The sequence below is a fragment of the Diceros bicornis genome, chromosome 1 (genome assembly GCF_020826845.1).
Source record: "Diceros bicornis minor isolate mBicDic1 chromosome 1, mDicBic1.mat.cur, whole genome shotgun sequence".
Lineage (NCBI taxonomy): Eukaryota > Metazoa > Chordata > Mammalia > Perissodactyla > Rhinocerotidae > Diceros > Diceros bicornis.
In genome coordinates this window covers 51146225-51161765 of record NC_080740.1, presented here as the reverse complement: position 1 = coordinate 51161765, position 15541 = coordinate 51146225, and the positions used below count along the sequence as shown (strand labels likewise).

At 39.1% G+C, this 15541-nt stretch overlaps 1 protein-coding gene across 1 annotated transcript in view; it reads left to right on the top strand.

Moving 5' to 3' along the window:
* MEIKIN (meiotic kinetochore factor) overlaps positions 1-11776 on the top strand; it is a 114248-nt gene extending 102472 nt beyond the window's left edge. Inside the window, exons 13-14 of the mRNA XM_058540583.1 lie at positions 2846-2969; positions 11745-11776. Of these exons, the coding sequence (XP_058396566.1) occupies positions 2846-2969; positions 11745-11776 (156 nt within the window). The remainder of the gene's footprint in view (positions 1-2845; positions 2970-11744) is intronic.
* The last annotated feature ends 3765 nt before the right edge of the window (positions 11777-15541 follow it).

Sequence of the window (15541 nt, the reverse complement as noted above, 5' to 3'; positions counted from 1 at the left end):
TCTTGGATATGCTATAATTTCACTGGAATGTATATATAAATTGATTAATATTTTTGCTTGCTGTGCTATTTTAATTCTGATTTTGCTTGAGATATTAGGCTTCCTGAATCTGTGGACTCATATCTCTCATCAATTTGGAAAATTTCTCAGCTATTATCTATTTTATTCTCTCTGGAATGGTAATTACCATGTTAGGCCTCTTTCTATCCTCCGTATCTTTCAACCTCTCCTGAATATTTTTCATTTATTTGTTGTATTCTGGGTAATTTCTTCAGTAATTCTCTCTTCAGCTGTGTCTATTCTGTTGCTTAAGCCTTCCACTTAATTTTTTATTTCAACAATTTTATTTTCATTTCAAGAAGTTCTAGTTTTTTTTTTAAATTTGCTTTTCATTCCTGATAGTCTCTTATTGCTTGCTCATCTGTGAGATTTCAATTGTTAATTTTTTAATCATTTCATACATTGTTATTCTATTCTGATTTGGTAATTCTAATATCTCATGTTCTGGGGGCTTAAATCCACTGTTTGATATTCCTGTACACTCTTATCCATTAGCTTGATTTCTCATGAGTTTGGTACTTCCTTTATTGTTGTTATAATGAAACTATAGGAAAAGGTGAAATGTACTTTGGCCTTCATTTCTGTTTGGAATTATTCTGAGCTAAATCTTGAAGAACAACTCTGACACTGACCTTGACCCTGATCATTTATTTCCTTGCTCTTATTTGATAAGAATCCTATGGGCCTAAATTGGGGATCCCATCTTCCTAAGAGGATTTGTATCTGTTTCTACTACAACATCTATAGCTAGGGTTGGGTATCAACCTGGGACTACTTTGGCCCCCTTTAAGGATTCTGGCTTAGTGCCAGAATATCAGGTTCAGCATTTCCTTCTTCCTGCTGGTCCATTTACAGTGTCGTTGTCTGAGCCATTCACTATGTCCAGGGGCATGGAATATGTTGATTGGCTAGGCTGAGTCCTGTGGCCATCTCGGTGCTCAGAAGTATTACCAGCTCCACATGATCCATAAGGAAGGAGTGGTGTGCAGGCTGGTAGAATGAGTAGAATCGTCCAAGAAAACTGTACCAGAAGGATGGAAAATGAATGCTGGGCAGGAAAATAGCAAGTGTCCACCACAAAGGATGATATGAATTTTACAGTAGAAGAAGTTTCTATATAGGCTTTATTTAAAATGGGAAGAGCCCTTGATAAAAATATATCTCTACTTCTGAGTGCTAAGAAATAAGATATGTCACTTCTGAAAGATGTGGTATTTCTTTATTCTAGAGACTGTCTGCTTGACGAGAAATTGTCAAAATTAACTGAGTTGGGAAATCAAGGAAATTTAGTGTTTGACTCAGAATTAAATTTAAATTTGTGTTTTAATTCAGTAAATCATGTAAACTTGCTCTCCCACTTTGTAATGCTTAAATCTCAACTCTATCATTACTATCTCTCTGTCCTTAAATAAGTTATCCCACCTCTCTGAACCTAAGTTTCCTCATTTTACAAGTGGGGATAATATAATCTGCCTTGACTGGTTCTTTTTTTTTTTTTTGGTAAGGAAGATCAGCCCTGAGCTAACATCTGCCAATCCTCCTCTTTTTGCTGAGGAAGACTGGCCCTGGGCTAACATCCATGCCCATCTTCCTCCACTTTATATGGGACGCCACCACAGCATGGCTTGACAAGCGGTGTGTCGGTGAGTGCTGGGGATCCAAACCGGCGAACCCCGGGCTGCCGAAGTGGAGCTCACACACTTAACTGCTTGCACCACCGGGCTGGCCCCCTGCCTTGCCTGGTTCTTGTGAGTATTAAATAAGCAAATGTTTTAAAACCAATTAGTTAGTGTCTGGAGTGGAGTAAGCATTTCATAAATGCTTTCTATTGTTAATATCTATGAAATATGGATATCAAGACTATCTGCCTGTCTTGACATGAGTACAGCCATGTTTGGCTGCTCCATTGACCTACAGCCACCAGCACAAAAAGAAATATAAAGCTGCTTTCTGCATGGTGGGAATTGGCCCTTCTCCCACGGAGATAGTTGCAATGTGTAAAAATTTCAAGCCCTTTGGGCTCAGCAGCCTGGGGCAGACTGGCCGTCTGTGCCGAGCTGGGATGATAACCAGGGTAAACAATGCATGTACACAACTGGAAGGCTGGGACAATAGCCAGGAGACTCAGTGCACGTATGCCACTGATAACCATTTGTGCATGGGAACACTGAATGCTTGCTCTGTAAAAGCTCTGTAACTGCTTACTCTGGGAATTATCGATGCTATAAAAAACTGCTGGAAACTGAGGCCTGGTGAGAGTCTCACCTGTGGAAGGGACGCCTTGCCCAGGACATGTGATTCCCGCCCAGCCATGTCAGTTGAAGGGACTCCCCAGGCAGTGGGGCTTGGATGTTGTGAGTAACCAATCTGATGTGTTCTCTTTTTGGTGAACCTGATGTTTCTCTTTCTGGTTGATTTATGTCATTTCCCTTCAGTCGATGTGGATGTTTGCCCTTTCTGGTCGAGCTGATGTTTTTCCCTCTCGTTATATGATCTATTCGAATCTGCTGCTATCTCAGTTGATGTGGATGTTTTCCCTTTCCAGTCAAGCTGATGTTTTTCCCTCTTAATATTTGACCTATTTGGATCTGTTCGTGGACTATCACCTTTACTCTCCTCTATATAATAAAATATACCTTCAGTCCATTTGTTTGGAGTGGAAAGTTTCTTTTACATCTCCGACCGAATCTCTGAACCTCTCATAACATTGCCTTTGAAATAAAACAACATACAAATATAGTACCTGGATGAATTGTGCAATATCTGCTTTTTTTTTCTTTTTCAGGTTCCTTCAAATGCATCGGAAATATGTTGTATCATTAGAGCATCACCAGGAACTAGACAAGTGAAAAGTAAAGGTATTACTGTAAAGAAGAAGAAATATTCTCCTCCTAAAGATATTCCTCAAGGTACTAGAGTATGAATGTGGAACCTACTGTTTAGAAGCTATAAAACATTTTTTCACTGTAAATTCATTATGTACACAGGAAGGGCAGTTATAAATTGTATTCTAAGGGTTCTTGCACAAAGTGGAAATGGTAAAATATAAAAAGTTTGGTCAGGTTTCAGAAACTGAGTAAAATAATTTTTTGAATGTCAAATACTTCATCTTTTGAAAAAGGAGCTTATGCTATTGATTTAACATATATTTATCTAGGATACTTCCTCTTATAACTATTTGAAATTTAGTGTTGTTGGGTTTCATTTTTAGTAGCATTCTTTTTAAAGATATGGAGATATTTTTACATTCACTTAACATTGGTTGAGTACTTCCTCTGTGAAAAGCACTGAGCTAAGCACCTTATTATATCTCATTTATTTTTCAGTATGACTTTATGATAGACGGGATGTGTACTATTATCCTCCTTTTATATATTAAGAATCTGAGGCTTAAAGCAGTATGCAATTTTTCCAAGATCATACTGCTACCAAGTGGTGGAGAGCAATTCACTCTTTCAAGGCTTCTAAACTCCAAGTTTAGGTTTTTCTGTACTTCCCTAACTGTGTATCAGGCAGGATGTCTAAGTACTCATTGGAGCTTGGAAACCTATTATGAGTAAGCAGGCAATGAAGCAATTGAAATGTAAGAGATTATGTCTGACTTCAATCCAACTAAGCTTTCTACTCTTGATTCTTATCCCCATTTCCTCTACCGAGCCTGCCCTGAGCATTCCCTAGTCCACAGAGATCTTTTTCTTTTTTTCTAAGTTCCTTGAATACTTAATTTAATGCTACTCATTTGACACTTAATAATATACTACAACCTGGTATAATTTACAGTGCTCACTTTTCATATTCTTTAGGTTATGAAGTTTTCAAGGACAGAGATCACATAGTAGACTTCTTTCTATTTCTATCTCTCATAACAGCATAGTGGTAGGGAATAGTAGATGCCATATCAGTCAGGGTTCTAGCAAAGAAATAGAACTAGTAGGTATATACACACACATATGCATATATGTATATGTATATAAAGAGATTTATTTCAAGGAATTGACATGCAATTATAGGGTCTATCTGAAAACTGTAGAAGAGGCTGGGAACTCTTGGGCAGGAGCTGATGATGTAGTCTTCAGGAGGATTTCTTCTTCCTCAGAGAAACCTCAGTTTTGCTTTTACAGCCTTTCAACTGATTGGATGAGGCCTACCCACATTATCAAGGATAATCTCCTTTAACCACATCTACAAAATACCTTCACAGCAACACCAAGATTAGTATTTAATTTAATTGGGTAATATAGCTTAGCCAAGTTGACACATACAACTAACCATCTCTACTAACTAACCAGTCTACTCCATGTCAACTATGCATTCATACATATCTCCTTAAACCATATTTAATCTCCAAATAAAGACAATAACAAAGTCACACTTCTGCCTAACCTAATACAACTCTCCTACAAACAATCAAAAATGTGCTAACTCCTTCCCTAGGAGAGGATGCAAAGTCCTTGGGTGATGTTTACTCTTCTCCTTGATATTCTGTAATTCGAGTACTGTGATATAAAGTTAACTATTATTAATACATCTTATGTTAGATGCTATGGGGATAAGAGAGGGAAGAAAACAAAGATATTTGCTTAACTAGTCATGTGGTTGTAACTGGTATTTATAACTATCTTCCTCCACTACCCATTCTATATTCCCTCTGCCCTCAGCAAGCACCTCAGCTGGTTGTGGTTCTTGAACTGGTTGGGTGACAGAAAACCTCATTTCTGAAGGGTCTGGGCCATTAGTAGTCCTGTTTGGATTGAATTGTAGTTTTCCAATTACCTCAATTACAAGGCATGGTAATAGTAAGAGATGCCCTAAGGGATCTCTTGTATTCCAGACATACTCCATTCTTACCTCCATAGTCCAATTTCCCCTTGATAGTCAGGATCAATCAACACAGTAACTCTCTTCTTTGCCTGTTCACTCAGAGGCACGAGGAGCCCAAAAGGGCCAGGCAGCAGTCTTAACTTTCAGTTCAGTGGAATCATTGTTGTGTCTCCTGGTGGAAGCATCCCTCCCTTTGGAACTAAAACCTCCAGGCCAGTAGAGCATAAAGTCATGGGAACAGAAAGCAAAAATTTTGCTAGTGGGTCACCAGGGGTAATATTGAGTGGTTCCACTTCCATTTCCACCCCTTGATTCCTGGACCTGTGAATTCTGGCTATGGAAGAAACAGCACCATATATTGGATGCTGATTCAGAGCATATACAACCTTCTGAAGAACCTTGTCCCAGCCCTGCAGGGTGTTGCTACCTAGGTGGTGCCATAAGTGGGTCTTCCAAAGGCTATGCCACCATGCTATCAAACCAGCCGCCTCAGGATGGTAGGAAACATGGTAAGACCAGTGAATTCCATGAGCTTGGGCCTATTGCCGCACTTCTTTTGCTGTGAAGTGAGTTCCTTGATCAGAAGCAATGCTGTAAGGGGATACCATGATGGTGGATAATGTATTCTATAAGTCCTTGGATAGTGGTTTTGGCAGAAGCATTGTGTGCAGGAAGGCAAATCAATATCCAGAGTGTCTATTCTGGTAAGAATAAAATGCTGCCCCTTCCATGATGGAAATGGTCCAATGTAATCAACCTGCCACCGGGCAGCTGGCTGATCACTCCAGGGAATGGTGCCATAATGGGGACTAGGTGTTGGTCTCTCCTGCTGAAAGATTGGGTACCGAGCAGTGGCTGTACTTTGGTGAGTGGAAGTCCATGCTGCTGAGCCCATGCATAACCTCCATCCCTGCTCCCATGGCCACTTTGTTCATCAGCTTATTGGGCGATGACACAGGCGGCTGAGGAAAGAGGCTAGCCAGTATCCATAAAACGGGTCATCTTGTCCACTCGATAATTAAAATCTTCCTCTGCTGAGATTACCCTTTGGTGAGCATTCACATGAGGCACAGATATCTTCACACTTTTTGCCCATTCAGAGAGTCTATCCAAATGCCTTTTCCCTAAATTTCCTTGTCATCAATTTTCCAATCATGTCCCTTCCAAGTCCCTGACCATCTAGCCAAACTATTGGCCACAGCCCATGAATCAGTATATAATTGTACATCTGAGCATTTCTCCTTCCAACAAAGTGAATAAGGAGGTGCACTGCTCAAAGTTCTGCCCACAGGGAGGATATCCCTTCACCAATTTCCTTCACGGATGTCCTAGAAAGCAGCTGTAGTACTGTAGCTGTCCAGTTTCAGGGGGTGCCTGCATATCATGCAGAACCATCTGTAAACCAAACCTGAGTTTTCTTTTTCTCAGTGAGCTGATTGTAGAGAACTCCCCATGATGCTGTAAGTCTAGGCTGGGTGAGAAAAGGTAATGTAGCAGGAGTAGGGGCCATGGGCATTTGGGCCTCTTCCTCATATAACTTACTTGTGCTTTCAGAGCCTGCTTGAGTCCAATCTCATATACACCATTTCCATTTGCTAACAGAGTGCTGCTCTTTACAGCCAACTTTATAGCTTCGTGCTTCAGACAACACACAATTCATGATAAGCAGCTTGGCTCTCTTTGAAACTTGGTGGCCCATGGTTAAGTATTCAGTCTCTATTAAGGCCCAGTAGCAGGCTAAAAGTTGTTTCTCAAAAGGAGAGTAGTTATCCCCAGAAGACGGCAGGGCTTTGCTCCGTAATCCTAAGGGCCTGTGCTGTGATTCACTTACAGGCTCCAAACAGCATCTGTATCTGCCACTAACACGTCAAGACCATTGGATCTGCTGGATCATATGGTACAAGTGGCAGATTATCTTGCACAGTAGCCTGGACCTGTTGCAGAGCCTTCTCTTTGTTCTGAGACCTCCTCAAAATCAGCAGCTTTTTAAGTCACTTAGTAAACGGGCTGGAGTAGTACACTTAAATGAGAACTCTGTTGGCTCCAAAATCTAAAAAGGCCCTCTAGGCATTGTGCTTCTTTTTTGGTTGTAGGAGGGGCCAGATGAAGCAACTTATCCTTTACCTTAGGAGACATATCTCTCATATCATTGGACCCCTAGAAATTTTGCTGAGGTGGAAAGAGACCCAGCAATTCCATTTCCCTGGACCCCTGGAGACCCAGCAATTCCACTTCCAGGAATATATCCAACTGTGATGCGTACATATGTTCATCAAAAGATATATATTAGAATGTTCATAGCAGCACTGTTGATAATAGCCCCAAACTGGAAACTATCCAAATGCCCATCAACAGTGGAATGGATTAAAAAAATGTGGTATATTCATTCATTGGAGTGCTATATAGCAGTGAGATCAATGATGTACAGTTACATGCAACAGTATTGATGAGTCTCATATAAGGAGCCAGACACAATAGAGTACATTTAAGATTAGTTACATTTAGGACAAAAGTAGGTAAGACTAAACTATGATGGAAATCACCATAGTGGATATCCTTGTTGGGGAGGGAGTATTAACTGGAAGGGGTTATAAAGGGAATTCTAAGGTGCTGGTAGTGTTCTGTTTCATCATCTGAATGCTGGTTACATGAGTGTGTTAAATTTGTGAAAACCCATCAAGCTGTACAGTACACATATGTGTACTCTTGTGTGTGTATGCTATACTTCAATAAAAAGTTAAAAAGTAAAAATAGGGAAACTTTTCTTAATTTGTTCTTTATGGTCATCTTAGTTTATGACATCAGGTAATGTCACAATTCTGGATTTAAGTATGCAATAAATCAAAGCTAAAATGTGTCTGGGAAGTTCTTTTGAGCGTTCAAACCAAAATTTTTAGTTTAATTCACAGAGAGACCCCCTGATGCATGTTGAACCAGCTGTGACACCTCCTGGCTTCTTTCTAGGCTCTCACCTTATTTAGCAGCCTCCTCATTTAAGTAATTACCTTTTAACCCCTAGCCACTTGTCTCTGCCTTTCCTTTAGTAAAAATAGCAAAGCCACAAGCTAACTAGTGGTCATGTTATTTTAAACATGCAGCAGCCTATTTTTAGTGCTGGCATTTAACGTTTTAGCTAGTTTGGCAGTAATCTAATCAGGACTACAGGGTGAAGTTCACTTTTGATGGTCTAGGACCCTTGTTCAGTATGCTGCTTGTTCATTAATAACTGGCACTATGCTGATTAAAGAAAAAATTTGGTGAAAAAGTAAACCACTAGAGGAGTCCAAAAGAGATGTGATGGAGGAGGTGGTGTGGGTAAGAAGAGGTCTAAGAATGGTGACAGTCAGATAGAAGAGGCCTTACAAAATGTCTAGTTCAAAGTTTCTCAATGTTTGTTTGTCTGACTACCTGCACCAGAGTCACTGTAGACCTGGTAAATTATAATCTCTAGAGATATAGCACAGGAATCTGAAATTTGATGAGCTCTCAAAGGGATTCCAATAAGCACTAAAATTTGAGAACCATGTAATGATCTAATCTATGTTGCTCATTTTACGTATAACAAAAATGACCTGGCCAGATCAATAAGTGACTTGCTCAAGTTCACACAGCTAGTTACTGGCTGAATGAGAACTACTACTTAGATTTCTTGGTTTTCAGTAGTTTGACTGGGTAGCTGTCAAATAGGAGATGGGGGGTAGTGTAGATAGGGCTCTGAGTTTCTCAGCTCATCTAGACAGAGAAGTTTTACTTCTCTTTACTTTACATATTGGGCTTCTGTATTCTATTTAACCAGAGACTTTTTTTGCCAATAAAAGGCTTGGGCAATCCTTGCTTTGTACTTCTTATCTTTATAGCAATGGATGGTTAATATATTGGTATTTTAATTTGGCCAACAAGCATGCATTAGGCACTGCAATATTAGCAAGGATATGAGTATGACCTTAACCCTCTGGGGCTTACTAGTGATGAGATAGTCACAGTCTTCTCTAGGAGGTGATAAGCTAGGAGTGGAACAAGGCACTGTAGGAACCCAGGAGGGGATACATAACTTTGCTTTGAAGTGTCAAGGAAGACTTCCAAGCTAACAATACCTTTTGGAAAATCAGACAAAAACCTTCAGCTTTCCTTATAGTAAGATTTTAAGATTTCTATTTTATTTTGATCTCCAGAAGAGATGATAAATGGTGTGTTGTAAATTCATATCTCAAGCTAGTAGTAGAATAACAGCCTTTAACTGGATATATATATTTATAATATATATAATTCTTAGTGAGAAGTTTGAGTTTTTAGATAATGATAGCAGGCAGAAGTGTCACCCAGAAATATGACAAATGAGATGGAAAAAGATTTGAGTATCTAAGTGATGGTAGTAGAAATCACCTAAGAGTAGGACATTCTTAAGTTCAAATCCTAGCTCTGTCACATGAGTAAATTCCTTAAATCCTCTGAATGTTAGCCTCCTATCTGTAAAATTGGCATAATAGTAGTTCTTAAAGAGTTGTTGTAAAGATTAGAGATAATCTATGTAAAGTGTCTGCTATATAATAATTATTCATTTTACAATAATTATCATTTGCTTCTATAGGTTAGGTTAGTTCCTGAAATCTAGCTCACTACATTTCCCTTTTTCTCTTGGAAAACTATTCCCTTGTTTTTATTAAATTACAAAAAGCCTAAAATATATTGTGTGGTTATTGTATTTGATGATAAATTTGGTTATGCCATCTCATGTAAAAAATATATCAGGTAAGTGTATGTAGTCTTTGACACACACTTGGGGGAAAAAAGAAATCAAACTTGTTTGACATCATGGAGACCTGTTAAGCCTGTTGTTTTGGTGTCATGTAGCTATAGAATATAAAGATGAAGTTCTGCAGTTGATTGGTTCATTCATTCAGCAAACATTTATTAAGTCTAGATGTTATGTGCTACATGCAGTTAGTTGCTGATAATATTGAGATATAGACATAGTTGTCTTTACGAAGTTTGTAATCTCATAGAGGAAGTCAGGTATGTAAAACAAGTCCAATGGAGGCGTAGGTACTTCTCATAGAGTTATATATGAGACCCTGTTGGGGTACATAGGGAAAATAGGAAATGCTCTGAAGGATGTTTTGAAGCCCTCAGGGACATCCTGAGCATAGGCCTTCTAGGCAGAGGCACCATCATATAGGCACAGAGGCTTAAAGCATCCTTGGGTAAGTTAAGGAACTGAAAGTAGTTATGTTTGGCTGGAGTGGAGATTGGACTCTCCTTACTTAGTCTTGAGTAGTAATCAGGGGTCAGATCTTGGAGAGCCACCTATACCATACTGACTTTTGACTTTATCCTGGTCAAATTGCTTTTTAATTAGGTCATTCTGGCTAGAAATATGGAGGTGATTTGGAAAGAAGTGAGCCTGGAAGCAGAAAGATCAGGTGGGAGTTTTGCAAAAGTCCTGATGAAAAAAGTTGAGAAAATAAGGATCTGAGCTGTGTGTCTTGAAGTGTGGTGCTCAGACCGCCTAGGGAATTTAAAAACAGTGCAAATTCCCAGGTCATTGCTTCTTCAGTGATTTTATTTAGGAAATCTGGGGTTTGAGAACCAGTCTAAACTAAAATGTTTATTGATATAATTGCCACATCTTAGTGACTGATTAGGTACTAGTACAGGGTAGTGAAATAGAAGGACAGAGGATGACTCCTAGGTCTCTAGTATTATAAAGTTTCAGAAATGATGCATTCTAGGTGATGTCAGGGGAAAATATGGGACATAGCCCTGGATGTATGAAGGCTGAGGAGGGGTAGAGGAGACTAGGTAGTTGGGGAGCCTCATTTGGGAGTAACTTGGGAAGTTACTCAAAAGTTGCTATGCAGAGGATGACTGTGGCCCAGTTTCCAAAGTCTTTAATAAATGAACAGTGTCTGAGGTCAGTAAAGACAACAATAAGGAAGAGTAGAGGGTAGAACAGCCAGTGCTTCCCAAAATTTAATGTACTTGTGAATTGTTTGAGGATTTTTTTGAAATGGAGATTTTGGTTCAGTAGGTCTGGAATGGAGCCTATGATTCTACATTTCTGATAAACTCTAGGTGATGATGAAGTTACTGGTCCATTGGCCACAGTTTGAATAGCAAAGATATAGGTATCTGGTGTTCAAACTTAGCTGCACATCAGACTTTCTTAGATATTTGAATCCCTTGCCCAGAGATTCTGATCTAATTGGTTTGGAGTATGGCCTGGATATCACGATTTTTAAAAGCTCAGGTAATTCTAAGGTACAACAAAGTTTTGAGAACCATTGGTATAGGCTGATTAGGCCAGGGGGTGAAGTATATCATAGTAAGAACATGGCAATGGGAATAGGTAAAGCTGGCTCTGCTCTGGATCTCCTGGCGCAAGATATGGGGGGAAAGGCCCCAGAATTCTGTATTGGGAATAATGTGGTGGGTTCAGCTACAACAAAAAGTAGGAGAATGCAGAAGAATAGTGGGTAGAAAAATGTGAGGGGCTTCTGCCTGCGTGGTGGCTGAGGAGGCAGGGATGAGAAGCACAACTGGATCAATTCCTCCAAGTTACAAGGTAGGGGTTAGAGACCTTGTGATGGCCACTGACAGCTGTCTTTGCTGGGCTTCCCACTGGAATGTTATTGAGCAGGTCTCTTTGTGTCTCCAAAGAGAAGTGTCCTCAGCATGTCCAGGAAAGAGTCAGCCAGCTATTCCTTTTTTTTTTTTTAATGGCCTCTGGAATTGTTTCCTAAGGCTTGACGGGGTAAACTAGAGTGGCCTGGGCATCAAAGCTCTCTCTTTCAGGTTATTAATAACTATGGGATACCTGCTTGTGATGTGTATGAAGTAATCTATTGTTATATTTTTTCCTCCAGATATTATAATAAAAACAAATGGCAGGATGTAGCAGCTGTGGCTGAATTTAAACTACTTTGAAGACATGAATGTGAAGTCAAAGTCCATAAAGCAAAATGTCTGCCTGGAATTGTATGAAATTCAAAAATCAAAAATCTCTGATTGTGATAATTTCCTAATGTTGAAATTCTATTGAACTCTTATAATTTACCTTTAATCAGTTAAAAAAGAAACATTTTTCTGTATGCTTCTTAAATATATGTATTTGTATTGTAAAATAAGAACAAATAGCTTATATTAGAAGACTGTACACTAAATAGATGATTTCAGCTATTTATAAAGAGCCAACACCAGGGTACTATGTAACTTCCTTTGATTGTTTTTTCCCAGAGTTTATTCTTTGTATGGATTAAAAGTAGTAAAGTTGTTGAAGCACTAAAAATGAAAATGCTTATATTACGAGCTATTTTTAACAGAACTTAATTGAAACCACATGAGTGAGAGACCTAATTCCAGGTCTGACTGAAAGAAACTCTATACTCAAGATTTGCTGAAGCAGGGAATGTATAATATGTACAATCAATCATACACTGAGTATTTAATATATTACCTCATCCTCAACAACCTTCTTTAGCTAATACTTTTTTGGTAATATAACTTGTTGTGGCATCTCAACAGTGCCCTTCCTAAAAAGCAGCAATCGTGTTGTCAGTGAACATAGTACAGTTGTATAACTGTTGGTGAGATTTTAACTGTGATGGTTTTACAAATGTTATTATACATAAAAGTAAGTAAGAGTAAAAATTTCAAAGCTGCTTAAATAAGAAAGAAAATTCTAAAATCGATAAAACAATTTGAGGTTTTGTAACCCATATAGTATTCGTTTTAAAATAGTAGTCTCATGAAGATATTCTTGTCAATGATTTGACAAAGCCTTAAGCCACTAACAAAGCTATTTGTGATTTCTGTTTTACATTTTCATCTGGAGGTGAAATATGGCAAAATTGTTAGGAAATATAGAACAGATCATTAATGATGGAGGCTAGAACCAAATTTAGACCTGAATTCTAAATCAGTACTCAACTAAGTCAGCAAATCTTGTGGTGGTTTTAAAAGCAGAAATGTGATAAGCAGTGGGGGAAGAAGAAATGAAATAGGAGGTCTATTCTCTACCTTCAAAGAGTTTATAATCCAAGGGGGAGGGGGTAGAATGAGAATGAATTATTTGATAGTTTCCATTCAGGTGGTAGGTTCCTGTGAGAAGGAATGACATCTCATTATTAGACTGAGCCTAGTGGGGCTGAAGGAAATAAACATTTGATAGTTTCACATTGCTGATAACGAAAATATAACTAGCTCAGAGAGGTAAATACTTGGTCAGGCTGATGTAATTTAGAAAGTGACAGAGCCAAGATTTGAAGGCAGGACTATTTGAGTCCAGTATTTTTGTTTTATTGGCTAGAGCACAGGGAAAGGTGGGAGGGAGGAAGAAGATGCAATTGGCATTCAAGGCTTAGGGGTGGAGGACATAACTCCAATTATGATTAAGAGGAAGGAAAGAATAAGCCTGCTTGCTGTCTGGCAGACATGAGAAGTCCAAAGAAAATTCCTGTTGGCGTGTTCAAGTTATATATTCTTAACTTTATATCTGTGGGTAGGCCTCAGAGGTCTTTCAGTGAACCTCCCTGGAAGAGCATCAAAACAGGAGTTAATGTGCCAGCCCTTGTGGCCTAGTGGTTAAGTTTGGCATGCTCTGCTTCGGTGACTCGGGTTAGGTTCCTGGGCGCAGACCTACACCACTCCTCTATCAGTGGCCATGCTGTGACAGTGGCTCACATACAAAATAGAGGAAGACTGGCAACAGACGTTAGCTCAGGGCAAATCTTCCTCAGCAAAAAAAAAAAAAAAAAAAGAATAAAAAAGGAGTTCATCTCTTTCTGGGGAGAGGGTCTCTATAGTTTTCATCATTTTCAAAGTGGTCTGTGATCTAAAAAAGGTTAACAATGGCACTGTTGGAACCCTTTACTTCAGCGTATAACTAATTAAATTTCATTTTTAAGCATTTAAAATTATATTTTCAAATTATACTTCGCGAAAAAAAATAATCTCAGGTCATAAGTACCCAGAAAATCCAGTTAAAAATGCATGCAAGTCCAGGCATGATGTCATTTCCATTTTAAAATTTTTAATTGGAGTGTTTTTTCCATCTCTCCAAGGTATAATTCATCATGGTTTGTTCAGTTATGAATAGCCTCTTTATCTCATATTGTGTATATAGCATATGTTTTTATATGAAGGATGTGATGCCCAGATTTTCCAGATAAAAATTATCTTCAACCTCTCCTGCTCTACAGTTGCTTTCTAACCTGCAATTTAAAATGGTGTATCATCTTACACCTTAAATCCTTTCTTGATTCCATCTGTTCCTCTACCTACCCATTCTTCACCCGTTTACGTCCATGTTTCCTGAAAAGAATGCTTTCTGCTTTCTCAGTGATCCTTCACTCCTCAGCCCTTCCTCCCTCTTCCCCTCCCCCTAGCACACATAGTATCTGGCTTCAGCTCTGGTTCTCCACTGATACTGGTCCCCTCAAGGCTACCAGCAACCTCCTTGATGCTAATCTAAGGAGTATTTTTTAGTTCTCATCTTACCCAACCTCTGACTTCTTTGAAACATTACTCTCCAGGTTTTCATCTCATCTCTAGCTCTTTCTCTTCCATTTCTTCTGAAGGCTCATTTTCCTCTGTCCAGTCTTTAAATTTTGGTGTTTCCCCGGGGTTCTAATCTAGGGCCTCCTCCCATGTTACACAGTCTCCCTGGGTGATCTCATCTACCACTGGCTTCAGTTACCATCTCTGTGAAGTTGACCCCAAATCTTTATCTCTAACTGCCATGGATATTGGTAGTGGACATGTGCAGTGACTGTCCCTGCATCTGTCTCCCAAAAGGTTCATTGTTTTCCTTGAATTCCCACAGCATCCTGTACTTGCCCACATTATAGCATTTATCACGATGTACTACAATTGCCTGTCAAATTCTGTTTTTGCTTCATAGACTATAAGCTTCTTGAGAGAAGGAACTACATCTTCTCCATCGTTGTATTTCTATTCCCTTCTACCTCCATCCTAATTGGATTTTGAATTTCCAAGCCATATGATTTAGGTGGGATTGATCCCACCCTTAGTTCCAGGGGTGGCCTTTAATGGCTTAAGTCAATAAACACAGCTCTCCCAAGTCTGGCACAGTGACTGGCTCAGGAATGGGTCCAAGGCCTAAAATGATCCTATCAGATTAAAATCTTAGAGCTTTTTCTTGGAATGCTGGGATACAGACTTTTTCCTTTTTCTCTTGGATTTTTACCTGAAAGGATTTTACCTGAAAGGAAAGCTGCTGGCAGCCATCTTGTGTCCACAAATGGAGGCCCTGCGTGGGAATGGAGTTCACAGAGAGAAATTAGAGCTGGGATGGAGAAACTGGATTCTTGATATCATTGTTGCAGTCCCTGGATGCAGTTGTGCCTGAACTGTCCATCTACTTCAGGTCCAGTTATGAGAGCTAATCAATTTCTTTTTTTGCTTATGCTAGTTTAGTTTGGATTTTCTATCATGTGCAACATAGAACAACCTGGCTCATGGACTCAACCAAGACCTTTCTAGAGTTCTAGATCTGTGTAGCCAAATGCCTACTTGTCATCGCTACAGGGGTTCTCATGGTATCTCATACTCAATATATCCTAAACTGAATTTATCTTCCCCCTTGAAGCAATTATTTCTCCTGTTATCTGTTTCAATGTTAGATATCTTCATTTATCCAAGT